The 15,610-nt window shown below is 46.3% G+C and overlaps 1 protein-coding gene across 10 annotated transcripts in view; it reads left to right on the top strand.

Moving 5' to 3' along the window:
• Positions 1-10,232, top strand: part of CEP350 (centrosomal protein 350) — a 78,424-nt gene extending 68,192 nt beyond the window's left edge. For all 10 annotated transcript variants that reach the window (XM_042805439.1, XM_042805435.1, XM_042805477.1 and 7 more), the window contains one exon: positions 6,126-10,232. In XM_042805439.1, the coding sequence (XP_042661373.1) occupies positions 6,126-6,290 (165 nt within the window). In that variant the 3' untranslated portion in view covers positions 6,291-10,232. The remainder of the gene's footprint in view (positions 1-6,125) is intronic.
• The last annotated feature ends 5,378 nt before the right edge of the window (positions 10,233-15,610 follow it).

Genomic DNA, 15,610 nt, shown 5'->3' on the forward strand with positions numbered 1-15,610 from the left:
AGGCCACATTGCTAACCAGATTCAACTGGAAGTTGCAAAAGTCAGGTTAGAACAGTGAAGACTTCGAAGAGACGGTGTGGGACGTGATAATCCCTAGTACGAGGTAAGCAGTCTGGTGGATGGTGCCCACAGCTGAGCATTTCCTGAAAGCTAAGCATTGAGCAGAGCTTCTGCTCCTGTGGTACTTGTCATGAACTAGTGACTGGCTGCCACTGGGGCAGAGGCAGTTCAGCATTAAAACTGCATAAAACAGAGCATGTCTGGCTGTGTACTAGTTTTTGAAAGTTACTTGTTGGCTTGTACTGCAGGATGATTAACATCTTTATTGGCTATAATGATAGTGAAGGTTCTGCTTGGGAATATGAGTTGTCATTAACACTGTACTTCACTTAATTATACCTGAAATTGATTCCACACACGTGCACATATAAGTAACTTTGAGTCATGGGTCGTGTGGTCTTTTAATTATCCATCAGTGGAAGGTTTCCAACATAGGATTTTTCCCAGGGGTTTAATTGTATGTAAATAGAATATCTATGTATAGGACCTGCATATCCTAGTACACTTGATTCTGGGATATGGACGCTGTTAAAGCGTGCACAAAAAAGTCTTCTGTTTAGATCCCTGAGAGAAGCATAGTACAACTTCAATAGTATAACTACTATGCTTGTGTATCAATTTCCTAATTTCTTTGAACTATACCCAGAAGGAAAGATTCCTGACTGGAAAAAGTTGTTCTAGTTGAAGGCATCCAAAGTGCTTTAGGTGGAATAAGTTTGAAGTTCAGACAATCTGGTCTGCAATTTACATGCAGACCCAGGCATCAAAGATTAATGGAGCTCTGACAAGTTTGGCTTAATAAATAATGTGTCTAATTTTATTTTGTTCTCACAAGGATAGAGTAATAAAATTTTAGTTGAAGACTGGGAATAACTCTGTCAAGGTTGCAGCATGCCATGCGTTAAGAATAAGGCAGTCTCGGTGGCATTGCTAACAAATTTATACTGTAACGTCAGACACTATCAGAGAAGCTTCTAACTGAAAACCTAAGGAGATAATGTTCAATTACTTTTACTTTGTTTTATTAAAATGTCTATAAAACATGAAGTATCTGGATAGCTTTCTCTGTCTCCTAGTCAGCCTCCAACTTGTGCTTAAGGTCATGAGTTCTGTGATCATAATTGGATATTCAGCTCTGTGAAAGATCTGCTGCCTATCCACTAGTAACTCACAGCGTAGCCCTAAACTGAGAGGTCAGTTTTGGAGTTTTCCAAATTTTGTTTGAAGTCTATTCAAGTAGTACAATGCACCAATTTACTGGAAGAGAAATGAAGACTTTTGTGGTAGGTTTAGGTGCTGTAGAAGCTTCTTTAGAAATCACAATTGAAAACACTTTGTCCAAGTTTTTCTGAAGATTTAGCCAATATACACCTCTTGCAATGTGCAAGGGATGTCATGTGAGTACATATAGGAGTTGATTAATTCTCCACATTCTTTTGCTACTTACAAAGACAAAGACTGTTAAAATAAAACATGATCTTTTCCAAGCAGAGGTAAACATTCTTAGGCTTCTGTTATTTGTATTTAAACTTTGAGCACAGGCCCTTCCCATTTTCTTCATTTCCCCTTCAAGTAAAACTAACCTTCAAATTAAAACATCATTTGATAGTTTTCTGTTGAGACAACTGTATATTTTTAGTGACTTTGAGAGGATTGAACACGTGTACTATACTGTCAGACCCAGGAGCTAGGCATGGCTAAGGGAAAGCAGGTTTTTGATACAGAGGAAGGGGCTTCTGTTGTATCCCACCTTCTCCAGCATGTTAGTAATGACTATCACACAGCGACATCATCTGCCTGGATGGACAGGTGGCTCTGAAACCGGGAGCCAGGGCTGTTTACTGAATTTCCTTCGATTTCTTCTGAAGGCACAGAAGCAAGTGCCAGGCTATTCTGCCTGGCTTACTCTCTCCCTGATTATCCCTGGATGTGTCCTCTTGGGTTTATCATACTGAACCCGATTCCCAGTGGTTCTAGTCTCCACCAAGGGTTCAGCCTTGTGGGGAAGAGGCACAGCGGTAGAAGCAGCGTGTGCTGCAGTGGTGCTCTCCGTGATGCTGGGTCCTGTGGGTGGCTGCGGTCAGCCATCACGCCTGCTGGGAATTAGGGAGATAACAGGATGGGTTAGTCCATCACCTCCTTGTTCTGTCTTGATCTTTGATACTTCTTCCAGTCACTGCATCTTTGGTTGCATTTGCACTTTTGTCTGCGCTTTCCCGGCACTGACCCCAACATATAGTTAGCTGTGTTTTTCTGCCGGTGATCATCATCATCATCTCCTTTTTTGCAGCACTGTTAACTTTGTGTCAGGCATCTCTCTCTTCAGAAAGCATTTGGATTGAGATTTCTTAAAAAGAGATCTCTGATCTGCTGGATAGTTGCTCCAGTTAATAACACTTACAGTAGATCTCAGCTTTCGGTAAACAAGTACCGGGAGGTTCACATTTATGAAAAGCTACCTTGTTTAAAGTCAAGTTAAAGAATGTTTAGGTGTTTGCTTTCTTCTCATGTCCCTTCGTGTGTCACCTTTATCATGTGTATGCTGTCTGTGCTTTGTGGGAGAATCTCAAATGTACACATAGGTTGAGGTGCTGCATTTCAGTACATCAAAACTTCTTTTTAAACTGCAGCAAGGACTCTCATATCTCCTTATTTAAGTTCAGGTGCTAACAATAGACTGTTTCCACTCTTTTTTTTTTTTTTTTTTTTTTCCACTTGGGTCTTCAGCCAAAACTCCCTGTGCTGATCTGTTTGCATGGGGCTAGAACAAACCCTGCCATTGCTTTCCCTGCCAACCCCCCCTTCCCTTTTAGCTGGAGCTTGAGAAAGCAAAGCTCACATGATACTGCCAAACCTTATGTGTTTAGCTTTCACACCTGAGAAGCCTGCCAACAAAGTGCTGAAAAGTACTTGATCTTCTCACCTGTCAGCTGAACAGCTAGAATGTTTCTCTCCATGCAGAAACTCTGCAACAAAGCAGAGCTGTTCCTATCAAGCTGGTTTAATCGGAAAGCCCACTTCTGTGGCACCTGAGATCTAAACCCAAGGGGAGTGCAACAGTAAGAAGAGAATCAAAGCCTGCTTGTATGCACAGTCATGTGTCTCAAGATTTCCAGGCAGTCTGAGAGAGAAGGGCTGTCTGGTATAAGCGAGCTTGTTTCCTGGTATCCGATACGTGAAGTTTTACTTTTGGCATGAGAATGTGCAAGAATGCTGTGCCTGTACTGAAGGCAATGCAAAGCTCACTTCCATGAAAGCCATGATAGTCATTAAATATAGGCCAAATATAAGCAAACTGTCTCTATTGCTTAGAAGCAGTTTGTAATAACACAGCAAATGGATCAGACGTTTCCCAGACAAAGCAGCGGCAACTGCCTTGGCTCAGACGTCTGCACCTAGGGCTGCAAAGCCAGCATGGCAGTTTCTACATGTGTTCTGAATACACTATAAACAAGACTTGCCTGCAGCTGCAAATTGCACATTCTCTTAGTTTTCCAAAAGTATGCTCAAGGAAGTCTTCCTAATGCCAAAGGAAATTGTGCACTGTGCCTCTGAGAAAGAGGGAAGTGATAGAGGCAAGAGAAAATTAATCACTGAACTGTTCCTCTTCCTTCAGCTTTCCACTGCTATTTAACATCCAGCCTTTCTCTGCCTGGATCAAGTTACCTTGTCCTCTCCTGTTTACTTGCATTTCTTTATTGCACGTATCTCTCTCCTCCTGGAACACAATAGAACTGTGCCATCACGTTGTTGCAGGTGAGACAGAATAAACAGCAGCTTAGTGTAGATCTGGATATTGGCGTTTGCTGAAGGGCCAGTGAGCCTAGAGTTTTTAACCTGACTGATTATTTTACTTGCTCTCTTTCAGCCCTCAGTGTTAACTAGGTCTTGGACTCCCTTCCCAGCAGGGAGGTTGCTGCTGGACTGGGAGGGTTGGACAGAAAGTCCTGTCAGTTGGGTTTGTGCAGCTGCTGCCAGTTACCAATCTTTGACATTATTGGTCAAGGTCCCTGGGTGTCCCCTGGCATTTGTCTCCACCTCCTTCATCTCCAGGATCTTCCCCCATTTCCAGGATCTTTCCTCCATCCAGGATCTTCACCTTCTTCCTTTGGGGCCCCTGTTTTCTTTCCCAGACCACTTCTGTTTTCTGGGAATCCTTTTTGTCACCACCTCTTCTTATCATGACCCCTATCTCTTGCTTTTCCTCCTCTAGATAGTCTCTGATGCAGACACAGAACACATCATCACCACATTGGTGCTTCTATCTTATGCCTCTTCATTGCTGAGAGGACTTCGGGACATGCAGCTATTGTTTAGTCCAGGATTTATCAAAATTTGCAGCCAGCACATAACCGTTGCAGGCACATCAAGCTTCTGCTTTAGAGTTCAGAAGTCTTGTTTCAGACCTTCACTGCCACACAAACTTACACCCAGTTGTCTGCTACTTGTTAGCATTCAATTTAAATTATTTATCACCTACAACACTCCTTCAGAGTTTGATTGTCAACATTGTTGCTTCTTCCTGAGTAGTAAGAAGCATGGTGAAACCATTAACACCTCATCTTTGACAGCTGTATGGGGAAGGAGGGCTGTGCAGAAGAGGAGTGCTTGCTGTGGTAGGGCAGAGATTTGTAAGCATGCAGCGTGACTCTTGCAAAGCTGTTTGCAGGATGAGATTCCTGCCCCTCTCCCCAGGCTCTCTTAAGAGAGGGAGAAAGGAGCTGTCAGACTGAAACCCCGTGTATAACAGGCCTTTTGAATGGCTGCAAACCCTGAAGCATTGCCGGTTCCCTGGGGTTCCCATAGCAGCCTGTTCTTGGGCTTCACACTGTGTTTGGGTTATTGAATCATCATTATGCTACAGCAGCTGTCACCTTCAAAATGGACACGTTTCTGGGTGGTTTAGCTTCAGGCAGAAGGGAAGGAGGGAGGGTGTTGGGGTTATAGCCCTTGTACTCTCTTAGACAGCAACACTATTACATATTGATACTGGATTAGTGGATTTTTCAGTGTGTTTTAACCTTGTTTTGGCAGTGTCTTGGTGTCTGGCCCACTTGTCTATGTTGACAGTGTAAAAGTATTTTGAGTTCAGAATGTAGAATTTACAGTCAGAAGAGCTTTCTGCTGAAATTGAACAGTGAAGGAGCTTTCAGCAAGTTTGCTTTGTCATTTTAAAGATGAGTGATGTTTGCACCCACTTTTTTTTCTCAAAACTTTGAGCTTTGTTAGGATGTATCTGTAGTACTGAAATGGCCACCAAGATAAATTTTTAGTAAGTTTAATTGGAGATCTCCAGTTTGGAGAGGCTCTCAATAAGACTTGATTTGCTGAATGAAATTATATGCTTCTGACTGTTACTAAAACACCTATTTGCCAGTGACCAGTAAAACAGGATTTTGACTGTCAACAATTTAGGAATAGAAAGAAACAAATACTCATTGAGTTACTCTGCTAGCTTTAATGGTACAAAATTCCATTTGTAATAATGCTCTCAAGTCCAACAAAGCATAGAATATTCTGTGCAAATGAGTTGTAATACTGTCATACAACACGTGCCTGCATCGTCTCTTCCTATACAGAAAAATTGGAAGTTAGTTACTTCCTCTAGGTTTTGTAATTCATATTCAAATGAACTGCAGTAAAGTCGTCTTTTTCTCCTTCCCCTGTTGGAGGCCTTTGCATGATTTTTACCAGTTTAAGCTGCATGGAGTCAGCTTCTTACAAATATGCAATTAGGGACTTTTTTAATGGAGCTTCTGCTGTTGGCCAAGAGTATCCCTCTAGCTGAGTTTGTTCAAGTGAAAAACTTGCGCAGGAATATGAAATCCTTTAAAATGAATACTACAGTGAAAGGTAGAAAACGTTCATACGGTGAAATAGCCTGGTTCAAATAGATCTGTGTTCATTTTGTTATTCCAAGCGTTTCCTGTAATCTCTTACAAAGACAGATATGTTGTTGGCAGATGCGCGCTGTATTGGACTCTTTCTGGAAGTTCGCAGGGGATATTATCCTAGAGCAGCAGAATTGTAATGTTTGTATTGCCTTTTCCTTTCTACCCTTGAAGGTGCAGGAACTTCACGAGGAAGAAGCGCAGTGGGTGAACTATGACGAGGATGAACTGTGTGTAAAGATGCAGTTGGCAGACGGAATCTTCGAGGCCTTAATCAGGGACACTGTTGATGTACTGAACCAGATAAATGAGAAACAGCGGAGACTGCTGCTTGTCTGACAGTGCTGAAAATAAACTTACAGCTGCGTAACCACTGAGTCATGGGCCTTTCTGACTCCTGACGTACTCTCCGCCCCGCAAGCGCTGCTGCTGGACTTCCTAGCCTGGGGTTTAAAGGCAGTTCAGATGTGATTAGAGGAACCTGAATTTGCATCCGCTGCCACTAGAGACCTCGCACCGGATTTATTGTTTGGAACAAGCTGATCCCTCGCTCGAGGCTGTGTTGTGGAGTGCTCAAGACTGTTCGTGTGCCAGTGCAGTTATGCCACATAACTGTCAGCAGCTTTCTGGGGCCCTGGCCTGGGGCTTTGACATGTTCAGCTTGTGCTCCGAAAGGCTTGGGTTAAGTTGGGACACTGGCTGTTTTGCTGGAACGGCTGTCAGCCATCAGTACTCGACTTGTCTTTAGAAATGTGAGTAATTTGGAGAAGAAAATGGTTTGGTCAGGTTTTAGTCATAAATGGAGATTTACCGTACTGAACAGTGTTATAATCTTAGCACCTCTTCTCCTGCAGCCCTAACAATGTGCATCGGTTTCTTCTGCTCCAGAGCCCATTTAATTCCCTTCTCAGTGAAGTTGGTTTTCATCTTTCTTCTATGATATGGTACCAAGTATGGTGCCAGTCAGTCCAGGGAAATTAAATGACATTGCTTTCTGCATTCAAGTAAAGAATTCTTGCTGGTTTTCCTATGTAACTTGCTTCAGTCCCGAGGTGGAGCAAGATAAAGGCCGCCTAATGTCAAGCGTGAATATGAGCCCGTGGACAACTTTCCTCCTACCGTGTAGCACTTCTCTTCCTGGAGCACCAGCTGCTCCCAGATAATGGATACTCAGGATTTTCTCAGGCACGAGACATGCAGGAGTGGAAAACATTTCCTCACAAAAATTTGGCCTTCGATCCCTCAGCTTCCTCCCTTACTGTCACCTAATAAATCGGAGAAGCTGTTACTTGAACAATTTAGAGAACAGAGTGTATTCACCAAAGAAAGCGGTGTCCAGTGCTTGGCTGTCTGCATGTTTTGTGCTTGTAGGTTTTTTATTTATTTTCAGATAATTTATTTAAGTAGGTTGTAGGAGAGTGTCCTGTGCAGTTGGCTGCACTGTCTTATGTTTTGAGACAGTTGAACTTGAGAAAGCATGTCTTCTGGAAACTTCCAGAGCCCCGTATTCTTCGCACAAAACCTCCAGCTTCTTGAGGCAGATACAGGAGGGGAAAGTAAGAAGAACCCAACCTCAGTGACCAGGGGTGGGACGCAAAAGTGGGACTAGGAGTGGAGCTTCACCGCACCTGGTTTGGAGACAATGGAGAGTTGAAGGGACTGAGCTGAAATACGATGTGAAACATCCCTGTTCCATCTGTTTCCTTCCTTCCCCAGGACTTCTAGGCCCTGGGCAGCTTGTTAACGTGGTTGATCTGGTGCTGGGTTCAACTGCAGTGTCCTTCTGCTGAGTGCTCGTTCCGAACCTGTCCCTCCCATTCTTGTGTTTCTCTTGGAGGAACACAGATGACCTGGGGTCGAACGTTGATGCCTTAATAGTGGATGTCCCTGTTTGCTAACCTGGGACAAGACCCAGAGGAGACTCAGATTCTCCAGACACACTGGAGTGCAGAAAGATGCTTTGAAGCCCTCAGAGGTGCCCCAAAGATGCTACAGCCCACAGTAGGCATGGCGGGGAGATCTCTACCTTTGTGTTCGTATCTGCTTGGTTCTTAGGCTTCCTGCTATGCATGTCTCTGCTGCTACTGCTCCATTTTGTTTGTTTTCTCTTTGCCGCCTTTTTTTCTTACTTTTTTTTTTTTTTTTTTTTTTGAAAGCTATCATTGGAATATTTGCATTTTGCACAATGACATACAGCTGGTAATTCTTCAGGGACAGCACTGGGAAATGTTGGATTTGTCAGAGGTCCATTTAGATTCTCAGATGTAGTATTGCCAGCACCTCACTTGTGAGTTAATGGTGAGCCATATTCATGGGAGCTTAATGAGTGGAAGAACCAGGAGGAGGTAATGGTGTATAGGAACACCTCCAACAGGCGTATGCATGTCTGTCCTGCAGTAGTGGCCCTTCTGGCTGGCTGGAAGTCAGAGGGCCTTGGTGGAGTGTATTATTCAGCTTTTTTTCCCAAGTGATTCACTTGTCCATGTGAAATGTCATGATGCTGAACCAGGAAACTCTTGAACGCTTAAGATAGAAGCAAACTAAAGCTGCTACATTTAACCAGCATGGTGTCACTGATTGGGTCACCACCTCAGATTCCCCTTCCCGGGTGTATCTTTTTCAATAGCGAGGATTGCTATTTTTGTAGGTAGCAATTACGGAAAGAAGGCAGAAACCTGCAGCGTGGGTTTGTAGCTGGAGTATCAGAGAAACAAAGTTGGTTTACTGTTCTGTAGGTAGTGTGGCTGGTGTTGAGGAGAAGGTTGCCCTGCTCTGCGGGGCTGGCGTGGCTCTTCTGGTCTGTCTACCAGCGGGAAGAAGGTTGTACAGTTGGCCTGCCAAGGTACCAGGGACCATTGGAGATCGTATACCTGTTGTCTTGCTGGCTTGGATAGCACTAGTTTAGTACCCCCAACAGAAGCAGTAACTGTTTTTACAGCTGTTTGGGCAGAAGGAGGCTGTGTCTAAGTAATGGCTTTATTCCTTTGCAAACATCACCGTTTATTTTTGTTAGCAATCCTTGCTAGAGCAACCCTAAAAAGACTTGAACGTACGTGAATTATCTTCTCGATACCTCAAGTGTGTTGAGTTGCTTTGAGTTGAGTGTATGTTCAGAACCCCGAGTGTGTTGAATACTTGTAGGCTGATGATTACCACGATGAAGCAATGGTCTGTCTGGTAATGAGGAGGTATGGGGAAGCCTGGAGTCTCACAAACAGAGGCTGAATTCTCTATTTCTCTCCTCTCCCCACCCTTCCCATTGTAAGAACAAGATGATATTTCTGGGTCCTTGTTATCTCGGTGCAACCACATTAGAAGATTCGAGGCTGAGACATTTTTCTGAGACCCATAAGCTGTTTGGGGCAGTGGCTGTCATCACTGGGGAGACGCGGTTCCCTCTTCGGAAGGATCTCGGTGCCAGGTGGGAAATCCCAGGCTTGTGAGGACAAGGGGCGCGAGTACCTCTCACAGCAGGATGGTCCCTGGGCCGAGCTGTGGAACATCAGTACTTCTGCCTTTCAGAAAAGGCTTGTCGCTCACAAGGTGGAGTGAGGGATTGAAAAATCCCGTCTTGTTCACTTTCCTTTCTTGAAAAAGTGGCCTTAGCTTTTTGCAATACTTGAATAAGTGTGTACCTGCAGAAGATCTTCAGTAGCACAGTGATAGAGACCTTTTAAGTGACTATTCTGCGAGGAGCTGCATGCAGTTCCGATTTTCATATCCCTTTGCTACCTTAAGAATACTAGGAAAATAAAGTACTTTTCAGCAGAGAAACAGTTGAATCTTATAAGGTATTTAGTGTATCTGAAGTGTTTACAAATCAACTAAAATGGAGAAAAGCAAACTATTGAACTTATTTGTAATTTAAACATTAAATGCAAAATTATATACAGCTGAAAGAGGAATACTGTAATTAACCTGCATTTACTAGTTTTTTCCTTGACTTTGCAGAGCCTTTTGATACACATTTGCAAAGCCGCCTTTTGGGAGGCTCCGTCTCCCTGTGTACTGTGTTGTGGAGATGCTGAAAAGAAACCCGTTTACTGTGTATGTGTAAATAACGTGGTAACTTGGGTTTTGGGCCAGTTTCAGCTAACGTTCACATCCAGAGCAGCTTTGCACAGTAGACAGACCCAACGATGTGGAGGGGTTTTGGTTTTTTGTAATTAAGAACTGTAAAATAAGCAGGGTGGTCCCTGTGTACACCAGTGTAAATATCTTTGGTAACTGAAATGTACTTTAAGAGAACAAAATCTGTAAATAAACTGATTTATAAATTAATCTTGTTTCCTGGTTCTTTATAAAATGGAGCTTTATAATTACCCAAATGGTTGCTAATTCTGAAGGTGTCCTGGAGATTCGTCCCTTGTATGTTCCCCTTTCTGTCTGATGCTGTACTTGGGATGCCAATCACAGTCCACAAAATCCCATTAGAGTTGCCTTAATTATAATCATAACATTACTAGAATTTCCTTATTGTTGAAGCCTAATGTTGATAAAAGCAAAACTAGAAAATAGCATTGTGTAATCATTGCAGGAGTGTACCGCGTGATCTGTGGGAGAAAAATTACTCCTTGCACATGTTTTGTTCAAAATACATTTTAAAAACTCGTGGTTTAAAACATTTGTGGAGGGCAAGGGGGGAAGCTATTTTTATGCTGAACTACTGTCTTGGAATTCAATTCTTCAGAGCCTCAGACTTGTTTTGGATCTGTTTTAGGCTGCTCCATTGTCATTGCTGTTGTTACCAGCACGGATCACTTCTTCATCAAGGGGGCAAATGTTGTTTGTCCCCTGGAAACTTTATATATTGGTGGAACTTCCCTAAACCTTTGTTGTTTCCTTGCCAGAAAAAAAGACAAAAAAAAAAACAAAAAAAAAAAACAAAAAAAAAAAAAAAAAACAACCAAACAAACAAAAAAAAAATGCAAAAACCAATCCAAACTTGTTTTAACCTGTGAGAGGTCCTGGAGCTCTGCGAGAGGATGGCTGAACACTTGCAGTGCCAAGCCAGAGGCGTGCGGGCACGTGGCGAGTGTGTGGTGGTGTGAAATGTGTAAGATGAGGTGTGTTTGCCAAGAGCCTCCTCAGCACCTGCAGTCACAGCTGCTCCTGTACCTCTGCTTTGTTTTGCTGCCATTTATTCAAGTCCAGCCCAGCAGGAAAGGCTTCGCTTTCCATTCACTACAGGCGTCTGCAAAACCCAGCGTCGGTCTTTCCAGCGTGGAGGATGCTGTGCGGCAGCCTGCGCCTCACCGCTCTGCTCTGCTTGGGAGAGGCATTCGCACCAAACGGGGCCGGGGGGGGGACACCTGCGTGAACAAAACTGTTGCAGAGGCGTTGCTCTGTGCTGGGCAGTTATTTGCTCTTTGCTTTTCGTTAGCAGAGGTGCCTCAGCCTGGAGGAGGGCTTGCCGCACTCGGGCTTTCGTTATGGAAGCAGCTTTGCTGCGGTGCCAGCGTGTGGTCGGACAGAGAAGCACGTCGCAGCCCTCTGAGCTGGGGGGGGTTGAACCACCCAAAGCACGGCGCTGGGTCGTTTGGGCGTCCAAAGGGCCGAGACAAAGTGGTGCTGCAGCCTCTGCGCCCTCATTCCCGAGCAGCAGGAGAGCATCCGTGTCGCTGCATTCCTCACCCTGCAGCGATTTTTTTGCTCCGCACGACCCGTATTTTCGATCAGTGATCTACTTGCAGCCATCAGCGTCCATCCCTTAGAGTGCATTTCGCCTTGGAAAAAAAATTGACCTGTGCTCCTCTGGCTAAAGAACTGGCTTCCCTTTAAAACGCTTGAGCGATGGGAGCGCTGCCACGGCACTCTGGCGAGTGACACAGCAGACTGCTGCGTTGCTACTGCTGTCCTTGCCCAGGATGCCCAGCAATCAGCTCGCTGAAGGCTCCGATTTCCTCATTTGCAAGTCTACGTTGCTTCACTTGGGCGCGCTGACTTTCTACGGTGGCGTTTCTGCAACTCTTCCCAGAACCCTCGGAGCGCGGTTGCCTTTGACAGCCATTTCACCCGCGGACCCGGTGAAACTCCCAGGTTGAGCAATGGCAGGCAGCACGCTGGATTGAAGGGGACTGGTTTGGTGCCTCCCTTCCCGGGTGCCACCCGCTCTCGGTTGCCTCCCCGGGGAGGTGGTGCCAGCTGCAGCCACCCCAAATCCTAAAACGCTTGGCAGAGCGCTTGGAGCACTTGAAATACTGACTCTGCTCCAGACATCACTGTGCCCTGCTGAGCACAAAGGCTTCTGCAATGTCCGGGCTCTCGTTAACACAGCCCTTGGAAGAAAAGAAGCCAGGAGCTGGAGGGGGGAGCTGCTGGATGCCAGCAGCTCTCTTCAGCGCGCAGGAAGGAGAGGAGGGGGGCTGCCCGGCTGCTGGCACCCAGCCTGGAGCACGGGCCGTTGGCGGGCAGGAATGCAGATGAGATGTAATGGAGTTTGAAAGCATAGGGTGCTCTTCGGGATGCGGGTCCTGGGGGGGAGGGAAAGGCACCCTGTGAGGTCTGGAAACCAGAGCAAACAAAACTCATAGCCCCAGCCCTGCACCTTCCTGCCTCTTCCACAGTAAGATCGGGCAGATATTTGGGGAAAAGGAGGAGACTAGAGCTGCCTGTGGGCAGCAGCTCCAATGGGGAGGGTGAGGGTTGGACAGGAGCAGGGCATAGAGGGGAGGTGTTTTGGGGAAGATGTTTTCTCTTGCCTGCCAAGTGCGCTGCGTGAGGATGGCCTGGAGCAAGTCTGGTTGGATCCTGTTCTGAATGTTTCTCTTGGCCTCGGTTTTCCAGCCCTTTATTCTAGATGTGCCAGACTTGTCCCTCAGGCTGCGTGCCCTCCCCGACGTTGGTTTCAGATGGTGGCTTCTTGCAGGCTGACTTGTCTGTCACCGTCACCTGAAATCTAGGTTGACTCAAACTAGGGTTTTGTCTCAGTTTGTTGGAGGTGGAATTAACACCCATCCTGGGGGGTGGTGTCCCAGAGATTTTGTTTTCTTTTATTCCAGCAAAGTAAAGGAGGCTGCAGGGGATCCTACCCTTCGTGTTGCTTGGCTTGAGGAGCTCATCGAGGAGCCTGGTCCAGTGTCCATGCAGAGGTGATGGAGCCAGTGCTGCTCAGTGAAGCTGTGATTGGGCACACCGGTCCTTGGTAGGTGAGACTTTGTCTTACATTGCAGGACTGCTGCCACAGCAAGAGAGGAGTGCTCCGTTGTCATCCGTGTGGTATTCTCAGTTTCATGCGCTGCAATTAAACCAGCTGCCAAATAATGATGTGGCAAATCTGGGCGGTGTGGCCTCCTCCGATCTGCTCCTGGAAGCTGGGCAGATGAGCTGGAGTGGAAAACATCTGCTCTGTGCATCCTGGGTCATGGTGATGATTTATGACTTTAAGTAGATCTTAAATTTGCAGGTAAAACGTTTCCTACCCAGACATACCAAAGACAGCACCAGTTCCTCCCGGTCCCCCCACGTCCCTCCGAAAAGAGCAAGGGCAGCGTCGCTGCTGTCCTTTGAGCAGGGATGAATCAGCGGAGGGTGAATAGCAGAAAGGGGCTGGTACTGCTGTAGTGTCTCTGCAGACACAAACTACGTGAACACATTCATCACATCCTGAGAATGCACCCCAGATTTTCTTTTACGTCTATTGTTATTACAGGCTGGTTGGGCTTGAAAGGTAGAAATCAGCTGTACCCAACCAAGCCTGTCTCACATAGTCGGCGATTCCCAGCTAGCAGTGGGGCTACAAGGGGCTTTCCTGGTCTTCGTAGGTTATCCCAGCAGAGCCGAGGCAGGGTGTGGGAAGCAGTTGGGGTTCATATCCACTCTGTTCATTATTCCCCATCCCAGCAAAGCCGTGTAAGCTGGCAGGTTTATCATTCAGGTGCTGCCAAAGGTCTTACCTGAATCCACATCTCAGCGGAGGTGTGACTGGTGCCACCAGTGGAAAAGTGCCAGCTGGCGGGGAGGTGGCAGGTGGCAAAATTTTCACTCACTCTGAGGCTGTTTAGAGATGCTAATCAGGAAAATGAGGGTTTGCTTCTATTTAGAGACCACGCTTTAAGTGGTGCTGTGCTCCAGATTGCCTGAGCTCATCAGTCCCATCTTGTGAAGGCTGGAGAGAGAGAGAGAGAGAGGAAAACTGTCCTCCGCAACTCGCAGGGGAGTTGCATGCAAACTTCTCTGAATGGCCTCTGAAATGCCAGGGCTGGGTGACGGGGTTGCCATGATTGTATCATGAGTCTTGCATTGGTTGCGTGTTTTTCTTGGAGTCAGTTCCTGGAATCGCACAATTAGGTAGGAACGTGTGCTTTAATTTTCAAGGAAGAAAGTCCATTTCAGGATCTCCCTGTCCCCAGACCTTCACAACTAAAGGGAAGTGAGAAGGTACTGGGTCGGCTTACCTGGCCGTTTTGAGCTATTGGTGTTTTGCAGCCAGATTCATGCTTTAAAAAATGGACAGTAAAAGCCTTTCTCGCTTTTCTGAAGCGTAGTCCTTTCCAGCACTTCAAGGGCTGAATACATAAAAACCCAACTGCTCTTTCCTCCTCTCCTCTCTAACCCAGCACAGAGGCCATCAGCATAGCTCTTTGTGTCTGTGCAAATGATCCGTTTTGGGTGCACGGAACAAGTTCTGCAGGGCTTAAATGATTTTTGTGAGATCTTAGCAGCCTTTGAGGCTCTCGGCTTGGTGGTGTTGCCCACACCTGACTGACTTCAAGGAGGTTCCTGTTGGCTGTTAGTCAGGGAAAGATTTGAGAGCTGATGAGCTTAACAAACTAAACCCACCGCTCAGCTGCTGCATGGGGACTTGTGCAGTGAGGGAACCACTGCAGTGGTCCTTAGCCCGTGGCCTTGCTACATAAGAGTGGAGCACGTCTCTTCACAAAGTTAAGGATGCTGAGGTGTCCACTGAAAGTTTTGCTGTGCAGCGCAGCTGAAAAACACGTAGGTTCCTAAGTGTGCCAGAAGGGCCTAAAGCTGGGGTTTAGGACTGGCTGGAGACTTGGCAGCCGGGCATCCAGGGTCACCCAGCACCCATCCCCTGTGCTTTGCAGCCCGCAGGCTCTGCTAGCAGCGAGGGGGTGCAAAGCAAGAGAGGACAAAAAGGCAGGTAGCACCGGGACGGCATTTCTTCTACTGCTTCTTTATTTTTTTTTTAATCCATCTTAATTATTGTCAAATCCATCTTAAAATGGGCTGTTTCAAAATCTCTGCTTCATCTTTGGCTTTCTATGCCCATGCTCGGTCTTGGGCCATTCTGCACTGAATATCCAGCTCTTCCCTGTAGGAGGCGAAAGAAAAGCTTCTTTTCTTGCTTTGCAGCAGCGTAAAAAGGCTTTTTGAGCAAGTTGGTGCCTGCGGCTGAAGGAGGCTGTTCCCCGGGGAGCCGTGGGGCTGGGATGTGCCAGCCTGGCAGCAGGGTCACGGGCATCCCCGGCCCTTGGCTGTTCCCCAGGAAGCAGGAGCATCCCCACCCCGGGGCTTCGGTGGATGAGCAATGGCATGGCTCACCTCAAAAGGAGCCGGAGCCCCGGGTGCTCTCGCCCATCTACCTTCAGGTTCGATGATGCTTTTGCAACTAAAAAAGGATTCACGGAATTTGGGCTCCCTGGGAGGGAGGGGTGAGCTGGATGGGGAGAATGCTGGCAATTACCCTGGTGCTG

The sequence above is a fragment of the Tyto alba genome, unplaced genomic scaffold, assembly GCF_018691265.1.
Source record: "Tyto alba isolate M040663 unplaced genomic scaffold, T.alba_DEE_v4.0 Super-Scaffold_1000006, whole genome shotgun sequence".
Lineage (NCBI taxonomy): Eukaryota > Metazoa > Chordata > Aves > Strigiformes > Tytonidae > Tyto > Tyto alba.